Raw genomic sequence first — 12441 nt, 5'->3', positions numbered from 1 at the left:
TCGTTTTGGTTTTGGTTTTGGTTTTGGCATGAGAAAAGAGATCGGGGAATTCCTTATTTATAGAGACGGTTCTAAAGTCGAATGTGGCTTTTCATTTTAAATTAACATTTCCCTTATTTAATAATCCTTTATTCACACACACATATTCTCCTCTCCCACGCAATATTGATATTAGTAATGTGTTTGATTTAATTATAATAATTAATTTTATATTATGGAAAAAATATGTATCATTTTAAAGGATGTAAAGTTATGTTATTTTAAGTGAGAAAAAAAGATAGATAAATCATAAAAGGGTAGATAGAGTGGACCAAAAAAAATTAAGATGTGGGTCCCACCTTTTTATGAGAGTGGAATGACACAAGTTGTGTCATTTAAAATGGCAAACATTTTTTTCTTGTATTATTGTTAAAAATGTTAATATATGTCATTTATTAAAAGTTTCGATTTGTAATATTTAATAAAATTATTGAAGATAATGGTGGAGAGATTATTTAAAGTAGACTATCGATCTGATCTCAAAAACTCTCAGTCTTTTAATTGTGGGTATTATTTTTAATATTTTACAGTCATATGAATAATGATTATTTCCCCCGAAGTTATAAGCCTCTAGTTTTGAGTATTATTTTAATATTTTTGTTAAAAAAATATAATATATAATTATAATTGGCTTTCACCTAATGGTTTCTCTGTTTAAAATTTCTGTGACTAAGTGCCTTAAATTTGATCATTAACACTCTTCTTTTATTACAAATAATAATTAAATATTTGAGAATTTTTATTATAGGTAGGTGAAATATGATGTATTGTTCCTTCAAGCCATATCAGGAAATGCGTTAGAAAAATATAATATAAAAGTTACTAATTGACTTTCTTCTAACAATTTAAATTTTTTGGGTTAAAATTATTTTTTACAGTTTTTTCATTATATAAATAATTATAGGGATTCATGTTTCTCTTGAGATAAAATTATCTTCTTCAACTCAAATCGATGCTGTTTTGAGATTTGAAATAAAATGCAAAGTATTTTATTAATGGATTTTATAAAAGTTATGTTGTAAAAAAAATGATTATGTTATGTTATAGAGATTCATTTTGCGTGCCGTATTTTTTTTTCTCTTCAAAACATGCGGGCCCCCACAAAATACTGTGTGTGTAGGAAACTTTTTGTGGTCATGTTAATTAATGAATGCAAACTCCTTTATTAATATGTGTGATGTATTTTTGGAATTAATTGAGATGACTTTATCTCTTGTTGCACGAAATTATAACTCAAAAAAAGAAGAATATAGTCACAACTCTTTTATGTTTTTTTGATAAAATTTTCTGACTCTGGCGTTTAGGAGATGATTGTTTAGAGTGGGAGGGTGGTTTTGTTTGCAGTGATGATGGAAGGATTAATAATGGCTAAGTTTATGGTTGTTGGCTGCTTCATTTAGGTGAGGGAAAACATGGGTTGAATGTTTGGATTTCTAATGCTTGTGGCTATGGCCATGGGTTTGATGGTGGCTTGCCTATAGCATGATACTTGCGTGAAAAATATGAGGTAAGAGTTGTGGGAATTGTTGCGTCGGTGTACTGTTTATCGTGGTCTGTTTAGGTGAGTTGACGTGGTTGTAGATTCAAGATTCATCTGTGGGTTTTTTTTAAGAAAAGATTCAAGTGGTTAAATTATAGGGTTTTCATGTTATTTGTACACACATAATTTAAAGGTGGAGTTTATTTTATATTTTTTTCTTCCATCTATTCTCTCTCATCTTTCTTCTATTTTGTGAGTGTAAGAGATTAATATTTTCTCATGTAACATGAGAAATGATTATCCCTAAATTATAAGTATTTTTTTTTATGTTTTTAAAGGATATAATTTTGTGTCTTTTTAATGTTTAATATTATGTCTTATCGGTAAGACATATTTATAATATGAAAATTTATTTTTTTTCTCGGTCCCTCAATTGATCGTGGAGAGAGAGAAAAAAAAGAAATTTTTATATTATAATTATATTTTACACTTCATAATGTTAAAAACTAAAAGAATATAACTTGTATATTTTAAGATTACAGACAGTTAACCCAATGATGGAGAAACAAAACAGTAAATCAAAACCAAATAACAACGAGATTGTACTCAATGTTAATAGTTAGTTATTGTAATAAATATTTAAAATTCACAAAATGCTATTAATTAACAACCATCAAAATAGTTGACAACTAATTAAGATAACAATTCATAAATATTTTATAACTTAGTTACACTAAAATATGCTTTGTTAATTACCGGTTAAGACAAAATCAATATCTTAATTAATAAAAATATTAAACTTGATTTATTCTTAAAATATTGAATACTTCCGTTTTTAATATATTTAATTATTCATGCAATATTTAAAAAAAAACATAATAGTGTATAAAGCATAAGAAAAATGCATTTACATTGAAATTATTACATCAGCCCGTTCAAATGTAATACACGATGAGAATATATGTCATTAAATGAACTTAAAATATTTTAAAAATTTAAATTAGATGTAAACTGTTGAAAATAATTAATACTATTCTCGCTCATACCCTAAATTCCCGCATCAATATTAATGTAATCAACTAAGCTAACCACTCAATGTTCATCCCCATTACTTGCAACGTCACCCTCAATTCTATGCACCCAACGCCATTAGTGTTAAATCAAAGCACAAAACGTTGCTTATTTCCACTGTCACCAGGGATTTCATGTCATGACCATTTCATTTACATCAATGATTAAATTGAATAATCATTTCCTTCATTGACCTATTTGTCACATCTATCGAAAGCACCACCATATTGCTGGTAGACACTAGACACTATCATAAATAGCAAAGCGTGACATTATAAATATTAAAGCTTCGAAATGATAATTATGGCAATTCACGACACGGTGCACATCATTCATGTTTTTTGTAAGCCTTTTTATTAATGTTTGTTATAAACTAAATATAAATTAACATTGAGATAATCAAAATCAGGAAGAAATAGTATGCAATAAGAATTAAATGAAATGGGTTCAAGAAGAATTGATATGTATTAAAATTGTTAGAGAATTTATTTATTTTTTGGTAAGCAAATTGTTAGAGAATTTAAAATACTTTTCTATGCGCACGCTTTATTTCACAAAATAAGCATTTTGTTGCTAAAACAAGAAGTACGAAATAATAACTTTATGTTAGGATTGATAATTTCATGCCCCATAATGAAATTTAACATTTTTTATTAAGTTATAAAAATAAACTAAATTCAATTATTATATAAATTTATTTAAACTTATTTAATTTGTTTATCTCATAAAAGATAATTATTTCATTTAAATACTAAATTATAAATTGGGAACGATCCTTTTATTTTATTTATATTTTATTGGGTTTTTATTTGGGGTATCAAACTAGATACTAATAAAATATTAAGAAAGATATGTTAAATTAAATGTGAATGATGAGATTCGGTAGGAATTGACTTTGAAATCAAGTGCTTATTGGAAAAAAACGGTGTGCCACTGGATTATAAAATTATTGACGAGCTTTCAGTGTTTTAAATTAGCTAAAAATATGTTACCGTAATTACCATATGTTTATATAAAATACAACTTGAAGATATCAATTTAATATTTTTTTTCAAAGGTAGATGAATTGCATTGCTCATTTTAGTAAAAGTCCGAAAAATATGATAAATTAAAGACATACAGTAAAATTAAAAAGAAAGAATCCATTTGGTGGTAACCAAGAGGAGAATGCATTCGTTCTAAAAGTATGGTGTAATGATGGATCTTAAGTTATGGTCTGTCCAATTAAATTAAGCTCGTATTAGAAGATTTGTATTTTCCATTTTCGTCACACCAATTATGTATATAATATAAACAATTTAAACACTAAAAGATATGATTAAATAGATATTATTTTTAATGTTTAAATAAAAAGATAATATTTTTAATTTAAAAGTACACCTTAGGATACTTTTAAGATATGCTAAAAAAAGAAAATCACACCTTGAACGATAGTGAAAATTTAAAATAAAATAAAATGAGAAAGGAAAATATATATATATATATATATGACATGTTATATTTACAAATTTGTTTGTTTACAAACTACACTAAGTACGACCGGTCATACTTTAATCATGCAGTGTACGACCGGTCGTACTTAGTGTAATTTGCAAAAAAAAATTGTAAACGGATTCTATCCTTATATATATATATATATATATATATATATATATATATATATATAAGCAATATATGGTGTAGTTTTTGAAAAACTCATTTCATGCTTTTAATTATTCAATTACTTTTATAAAATCATTTTATTTATAAAAGTATATATAAAGATTTCAGACAAACTGATTATTGATAGTTAATATTAATAAAATTTAAAAGTTTTATGAATTGATATACATGAATAAAATTTTACTTTAAAAATAGATTTTACAAAATACTTATCCTAGAAAAATAACTTAGATATAAACTAATTTTAATTTGAATACAATATTATTGATACATTATTAGTGTACAAAAAAATATAATAGTATCTAATGATGTGTTATCACATCCTTAATGAATTGAACAACTTATGTAATTATTAATACATCTAAAATTATTAAATGAGATATAAATATAATGTTAAACGATATTATAAAATGATTTTATACTGAATAACACTTCAATTTTAACTCACTTAAAACATTAAACTTGTTCTATAGGTGGGTCAATTCTCCCTCTCTTATAATTATAGGGAAAAAAAGTTTCCGATGTTACTTTAGATAACTTTATCTAATGTTCATAGAAACGATGTCGTTTTGGAGTTGAAAAATTAAAAAATTAGAGTGATAAAGACTATTATAACCCTGAAATAAATTAAAATTACAAAAATATCATGATTTCCGTCCCAAAACGACATCGTTTTGATGAACATCAGATAAAGTTCCCTAAAGTAACATCAGAAAAAACAAACCCATAATTATAATAGTACTATTTTTATTAAACAAACCAATACTCTGATCTTATTGCAGAGGCCAAAACCTAAACGGTGATTTTCGCCGCGTCTGGCCAAGGTGACGACGCTTCTTGTCACTTTCCACTTGCTTTTTGATAATTCATTTATTATTTAGATTTGATCGCTCACTTGCTTGTGTAGCTTTCCACCCAATCGTATCATTTAGATTTTAATAATGCACTAATCCGTTGATTAAAATGTTAATATATTTCTCATTATCTTAATCAATTCGTGCTTCCACGAAAAGGGGAATCTGTCAGCAATTTAGGGCCGGTTTTGATTTCTATTTTCAAAAAGGAAAAATATTTATGCATGCAGAGGTTTTTATCTGTTACGCTGAACATATAATATATTTTTGGGATTACATAGACAAATTTTTTTAAACGAACTCTATTACATGGGACCTATCATTTTTTTTTTTGTGGGATCCTCTGTTTTATTTATAAGAATGGCACAAATTTTCTGTAGCAACTACAGAAAAGTTAAACCTTTTGAAAAACAATTTTTGATTTTTCAAAATAAAAAAATAAAAAACCAAATTGAAAATGGTTGTTTTGAAAAATAATTCCAAAAACAATATTTTTTTGTTTTAAAAACTAAAAAGGCATAATAACCCAGGGATGTTCTCAAAAGTTATTTTTTGATTTTTTTTAGTTTTGCGATTGCAATGATGTAGATATGATGATTCTTTAATGGTATTTTTATAAATACATTTAATTTCTTTTTAATTTTAAATTAATTTGGGTTGCAATCTTGTAATTATGAAACTTCATTAATAATAATTTTGTAAATAATTATAACTTTTTTGTAACTTTAAATTTAACTATACTCAAACAAATTTTATTGTTGTTTTAGTATCAAAATCAGTTTTGAAAATTTTCAAAACAGTTTTCTGAAAAGCAAAAAATAAAAACACGTTCAAACAAACCCTAAAATATGTGCATTACAAATCTGCCACTATCGAACTATATTGTTTTTCAAAAATAAAAAAAACTATATTGTTTGAATATTTACTATGGGTTCTATTTTTCTCATTTTATATAAGAAAAACAAAGTTTTAGCACACAAAATAGAGGTGGATTTGACCTCTCTTTTTTCTCTCTCTTCTTACCTATAGGTTTCATTTATAATTTTTTTTATTCTATGAAATAACTCTTTTCCTACAACATAAAAAATGATTTCCCATTTACTATTGTATTTAGTTATTTATTTTTTTGTATTTAGCAAACAAAATTGACAAACTGAAGCCCAACTCTTTCATGGATTTTATGGTTGGGCTTGACAAGCCCATCTGAACTGATAGCAATGAGCACAGGACGCGGCTACACTTGTTTGTTTGTGTCTCGTTTTCTTTTCGGTATCATCCACTCTCACGAAGAGATCCATTTCACTGTTTCTCACTCGCTGCGAGTTGTTCTTCTTGTTAATCTAAAATCGGTGCAAACCTTTTGGCAATTCGAATGCAACAAAGGTAAACTTCAAAAAATTTCTCATCAAGATTTCTCTTCTGTTAGTGTTACATGAGTTTACACGTTTTAATTTTCAAGAATGTATATATGATTTTAAATGTGAGGTAAGAATCGTAGGTACTGAGTCTTATCTTGGGTTGAAGCTTTAAAACCTTGAAGTGTAAGTTCATAAAATGGCTCTTATGTTATTTATTGTTTGGAATTGTAGATGCCGAGAATGGAAGATATTTTAAACCTTCCAGTGCAAGACCCTCCTTGTACGGAGTTCTCTGCTGCTCATATAAATTGGGTAAAATTAGAAGGTGGTCGGCAAGGCGGTGATGATATTGCTTTGATTCCTTTTGCCAGAGTTGATGATTTTGTGAAAGGTGAATCTTCCAATCCAGAATGCCCTGCTAGCTTCCGCATAGAATCAAGAAGGAAAAGACCTGTTGGCAGCATCGCTAAACCAAGGGTTGATGGCTATCTTGAATATACACTGTAAGTTATCTTTTTTATTTGAATTGTTTTTATTAACTTATGTTACAAAAATATACTTGGTTCTGTACTGTGCTGTTTTAATCTTTAACTCAGTGACTCTTTTCTTGTTATAACTTACTGCGGTGAGTAGTAATATAAGATTTAATAAAGTGTGAAATAGATTGGCATGCTGATTGTATTAGAACCTAAGTGAAGGAAAAATATTAGCATTTGGAGGGATATATTTTTTCTATGTTTTATTTATTATATATATATATAGGGCAAAACCAGTGCACAAGGCTCCCGGACTTGCGAGGATAGAGGTAAGGATTGATTGTATACAGCTTTATCCTTGCATTTTTGTAAAGAAGCGATTTCTAGACTCGAACCCATGACCTTCTGGTCACAAGGAGCAATGATTGTATATAGCTTTATCCTTGCATTTTTGTAAAGAGGCTATTTCCAGATTCGAACCCATGAGTCATGACCTTCTGGTCACAAGGAGCAACCTTACCATTGCTCAAAGTATATAAATATATATATATATGTGTGTGTGTGTGTGTATGCATGTATTCTTATTTATTATTTCTTTTCCCTTAATCTTTTCTTGCTTTAATTTTGGTTTATCAACTGACGACCCCAATGAGTTTAGTATATTTAAGATGAAATCGATTTTGATGTTGAATTTATGTGATTTGAAGCTGAATTGTGATAAGAGAACATTCAGGGAGGGAAATGTTATGTTATCTAAATTACTATTTTTCATCCCAACTATTTCCAGAAGTTGTCTTGAAATCTGAAAAGATTCATCTAATTAACTATGTATAATTATACATGGATATTTAGATACTGGTGTTCTTATGGTCCTGAAGAATACCGAGAGAGCGATTCAGGTGTAGGGGATGGCACAAGCAGCAAACCTGCTTCAGGGAAGGGGAGCAGGCCAGGGAGGCGGCACATGATGAGAGGCTGCCTTTGTCATTTCACTGTTAAAAGACTATACACACGACCCCTCCTTGCCCTAATCATATATAACCAAAGAAGGCATGTAGATAAAACAGGGGCACCGTGTCATGGAATACTTGACAGGGATGCAGTAGGGACAAGAGCTATGTATGCTCCTCGAATTTCAGATGAGTTACGCCAGAAAGTGATGTCTATGCTTTATGTTGGAATATCTTTGGACAATATAATACAGCACCATGCAGAGGTGATGCAGAAGCAAGGTGGGCCACAAAACCGTGATGATTTTCTCACTCGAAATGATGTGCGTAACATGGAAAGGACAATTCGTAATTCTTCACATGAGCTAAAGGGAAATGATGAATGCAGTGTAAAGATATGGGTCCAGCGACATCAGAAGCATGTTTTCTATTTCCAAGATAACTTGGGATCAGAATCATTTGTTTTGGGTATACAGACAGATTGGCAGCTGCAACAAATGCTTCGTTATGGAAATAGTAGTTTCATTTCTTTTCATTCAACATTTGGCTTGAAGAAGCTTAAGGTATTGGACATTGTTTTTGTATTTACCTTTTTGAAAAAGGAAAATATTTATGCACATTTTACTATGGAGTTAGTTACACCTGATGGAAGGACTGGACAAAGGGTATAACTTTTAGCTTAATTAGGATAAACATTGATGGGAAAAAACATGTTTAGATGAAACATATGGTGTACAATGTACATCTAGAAACTGTCTAGATCATTAGCAATTAACCAGTTTCATAAACATAATCATGAATAAAATATTCCCTCTTTTTGTTTCTGATAAGAAATTATCTCAGCAGAATGTTGAAGGATTTTATAATGTCTTATATTTTTTCTTTCTTGTCCCTGACAGTATCTGGTATGTTCTTTACTTGTTTTCGATTCATCCCAAAATGCAATTCCAGTTGCTTGGATCATCACTTCATCTTTTGTCGGTAAAGATATTCATAAGTGGATTGGTTTGCTATGTGAAAGATTACGAACCAAGGATCCCAGATGGAGGCCTAATGCTATTTTGTTAGATGATCCATCTTTTGACTATTCTATCTTAAGGTAAAGAGATTGGTGTGGTTCTTTTTAGTTCCATTCGACTTCTTTGTATTTTTAGGAGAACCCACCTTAACAGCAAATGGAGCGAGATCTTGCATATTGCAGAGAGGCTTTCCAGTGTCGCATCCTATTATGTGCCTGGCATGTTCGCCGTACTTGGATAAAAAAGCTTTTCAAGAAATGCTGCAACTTCGAGGTGCAACGGGAGATGTTTAGGCATTTGGGATGGATTCTGTACTGTACAAGATGTGGGCCAAATGCTATGGATGCTGTTGAAGAGCTTATGCAAATCTTTGTTGACCAGTGTGCTTTCATGGACTATTTCAAGAGCCATTGGCTAGCAACTATAGGTATTTTTACAATGATTTTTATTGTTGTATTCATTGAAGAAGTATCTGCATTTGCTGTAGTAGTCTTACATCGTAATCATTTTTTATTTCAACACTATTCAGATTTTATATTCAATTTATTTCATTCTCAGTCGCATCTCTATATGATTGCCTTAATTTTTACTGCCAACATTCACACTAGTATTTCTACAATTGGCCAATTTTTTTCATTATAATTACTGCAGTATCCAATCGTTTGAATATCCTGAGCATTAGTACTTTTTCTTGAATATTAGTATTAATATGCTTTATAATGCAGATATGTGGATTAATGGCATAAAGTCACTCCCCGTGACAACTCCCGAGCCACATGCTGCAATAGAATTCTATCACCTAAAATTAAAGTCCACGCTTTTGAAGGAGACTTATGCTAATTTCTGGCCAAGAGTTGACTGGTTAATCCACACCTTAACTACAGAATTTCACTCGATATACTGGCTAGATCAATACAGTTTAGAGACTGGTTATTTACAGAATCTACGGGACAATTCTTTCTCCAGTAATGCTTGGTATCATGCTCTTCATATTCCAGATGTTGATGTAATATTGGATGAGCAAAATCTTCATCTTGCAAAAATTTTATCTCAAACTGACAGAAGTTTAGCATATACAGTTTGGAATCCTGGTTCAGAATTTTCACTCTGTGATTGTTCCTGGTCTAGGCTGGGAAACCTCTGTAAACATGTCATCAAGGTGGCAACTTTCTGTAGAAGTCGACAGGTTGCAAGGCCATTATTGTCTGCTCAAGTTTATAATCAGGCTTTGCTCACCCTTCTCCATAATTCTCCAGATGATCCTTTGGTTCTTGATCATGCCATTCTACATGTGGCTCGTTTGCAACAAGACATTAAAGCATTGGAAGACTTGTCCAATAGTGGGTTACTCCAGCCTTTAGCCCCTGATTTAAGTTCTCAAATGGCTGAAAATCCTCTGCTTCTTCGGCGCCTCTAGTGACTAGCTACTTTCGAAAGGAGAATGACTGTCTTCTGGTTAATGCTCATTTTTATGCTTATGCGGCTAAGACTACTTCATGATCCTAGAGCAATCAATTTGCAAGAATTAAAAATGATAAAATTTTGCTTTTAAGAACGTTCCGCAACTATTCAGTTCAGAAGCCACAACCTCTACTTGCCGAAGTAATTTTCTTCAAGTACTACCTGTTTCCTTGTGTTATCTTTTTTCCTCATGCATGGGTTCTTTTCGAGCAAGCTAAAAAGATCTTGACCTTCCAATTACAGTGTAGGTGGAGCTTGACCTAGGGTTGTATCTGGGGCTATTGGAGGTCTGAGGTGGCTTCTGCATAGCGGCATATTTGAGGCTGTTGTCTGGCAGACATTATATACAATCATATGCTTTCCCCGCTTAGAGGAAGAGCAGATCCAGGGTGCCAAAAGAAATGAGAAGGGAAGGAACAAAACGCTCAGGATCATGTTGAGGTACATAACATGCATTGAAACTTCATGGTGCTTTGCAGATCAAATCATCTAGGCTTTTTTTATATCCAATATTACATTTCATCTCAGTGCTTTGCTTTATATTCACTGTACCTAATATCATTTAGTAAATATTTCCTTGCTAGTGTTCCTTTCAACTAACCTAAATGATCTTGATCTTCTGGCTGCAGTGATTGGAAGTTTGATCCACTGTTTTTGTGTCAGCATGCGCCTTGCAGATGGTGATTACCAGAATTTGAGGTATTATTCAAATTTGATGACGGGGCTCTGTAGATATTCTATGACTTGACGCATTTCCCTCTAAAGCTTGAAGTTGCTTTGAAATCTACTTAGTTGTCTTCTTAGCTATCATTCACAACTGAAAATATCAATTATGTGGTGGTTGCATGGCACTTGCATGGAGCCATTCAACTTTTGCACTAGACCGAAGCAAACTAACAGTTAAATTGGCATTTTCATTTTTTATTCCTACCATACAGTATTTGTGGATTTGTTACATGTCCCTATTATTCGATGATTTGCAGGTCTTTATTATTGAAGGTGGAGATATTCATGTCATGTGGTTCCCAGGAATCCCGTAATTTCAGTTACGGCGTCTCTTGGTGTAGGATAAATCGTTATTGTCGGATGCCACGTAATAAAAGGTGCAAAGATATGTTGATAAAGACGTGTGCATAGGCAATGAGCCAATCCACCCTAATTGAACTGTAGTTCAACAAGAGCATCACAAGAAGAGCTATTACTAGATAAGACTTCCATGGTTAGCTGAGATAGGTTGAAAAATTCAAGTAAAGGGCACCATGTTTCTTTCTTTCTACCCAAGGGAGTACGCTCATTTGGGTTAGGCATGTTACTTGATGACATATCCTGAATTTTTTTTTCTTGCATTTGATAAAAAATATGACATGATTGCACATCACGCAGACCAATAATTTTTCAATATTCCCTAGCCCCCCCTAGTCATAGATATGGCCAGTTCAATAGATCAGACCCTGACAAAATTGTTGACGTAATTTGTTTTGGTTTGTAGGTAAGAGACAAATACCACAGGCAGGATTGATGCACAAGCAAAATCCAAAGTTTTATAGTTCATCTGAAGTTACAGTTACTGTAACTTCAGATAAAAAAAAATGGTTAAACATAAAGAGTAATAATAATTCTTACGCATACCAGAACTGAGACATTTCCTGTGTCGCCAATATGTGGTCAAATTTATCCTTTAATAATAAATGAATGTTTATTTTGCTCTCATATATTTTCCGTAATAAAACCGTTTGTGTATCAGTCGGTCCTTAAACGTGGCAAATGTATATAGACTTGTTGTCCAATAAGCGGAGTGTAAAATTATGCAAGAATTCGTGTGTAGACAAAACTATTACTCACCAAAATGTTCGATGAATCTTGCAACGATTGACATTTTTTTAATTATTAATTCGGTTTATAAAAGCCATCTTTGTCACGAAACGAATAATTGAGAATGTCATAAACGAAAGCCTTCCACTTGGCATACAGATAGCACTTCCGGTCTCGTTTCGTAAAGCTAGATTTTAGAGGCTAACGAAGCCAAGCAACTACGTTGACTAAGTTAATACTTTAACGCCAATTAGATTGA

The 12441-nt window shown here is 31.1% G+C and overlaps 1 protein-coding gene across 3 annotated transcripts; it reads left to right on the top strand.

Moving 5' to 3' along the window:
* Positions 1 to 6359: 6359 nt before the first annotated feature.
* Positions 6360 to 12042, top strand: LOC133291878 (uncharacterized). 3 transcript variants are annotated; one of them, XM_061490220.1, is made up of 9 exons: positions 6360 to 6489; positions 6696 to 6967; positions 7793 to 8453; positions 8790 to 8989; positions 9092 to 9336; positions 9635 to 10511; positions 10614 to 10811; positions 11000 to 11069; positions 11354 to 12042. In XM_061490220.1, exons 2-6 carry the CDS (start codon positions 6696 to 6698, stop codon positions 10324 to 10326), a joined length of 2070 nt encoding a protein of 689 aa, XP_061346204.1. In that variant the 5' UTR covers positions 6360 to 6489; the 3' UTR covers positions 10327 to 10511; positions 10614 to 10811; positions 11000 to 11069; positions 11354 to 12042. The 3 variants fall into 3 exon arrangements, with proteins under 3 accessions (XP_061346204.1, XP_061346205.1, XP_061346206.1); XM_061490221.1 differs by having other exon boundaries at positions 9635 to 10525; XM_061490222.1 differs by lacking the exons at positions 6360 to 6489; positions 6696 to 6967 and adding an exon at positions 7021 to 7269.
* Positions 12043 to 12441: the final 399 nt, after the last annotated feature.

The sequence above is a fragment of the Gastrolobium bilobum genome, unplaced genomic scaffold (assembly GCF_033153095.1).
Source record: "Gastrolobium bilobum isolate Gb01-03AN ecotype WA unplaced genomic scaffold, APGP_CSIRO_Gbil_v1 utg8480, whole genome shotgun sequence".
Taxonomy (NCBI): Eukaryota; Viridiplantae; Streptophyta; class Magnoliopsida; order Fabales; family Fabaceae; genus Gastrolobium; species Gastrolobium bilobum.
This window is presented reverse-complemented; position numbering and strand designations above follow the sequence as displayed.

Bases quoted from the DNA above. Each gene is read 5' to 3' on its own strand.
- LOC133291878 (XM_061490220.1), top strand. From the start codon at position 6,696: ATGCCGAGAATGGAAGATATTTTAAACCTTCCAGTGCAAGACCCTCCT. The intron at 8,454-8,789 runs GTATTGGACATT...TGTCCCTGACAG, and splicing joins TTGGCTTGAAGAAGCTTAAG to TATCTGGTATGTTCTTTACT. The intron at 8,990-9,091 runs GTAAAGAGATTG...TGCATATTGCAG, and splicing joins TTTGACTATTCTATCTTAAG to AGAGGCTTTCCAGTGTCGCA.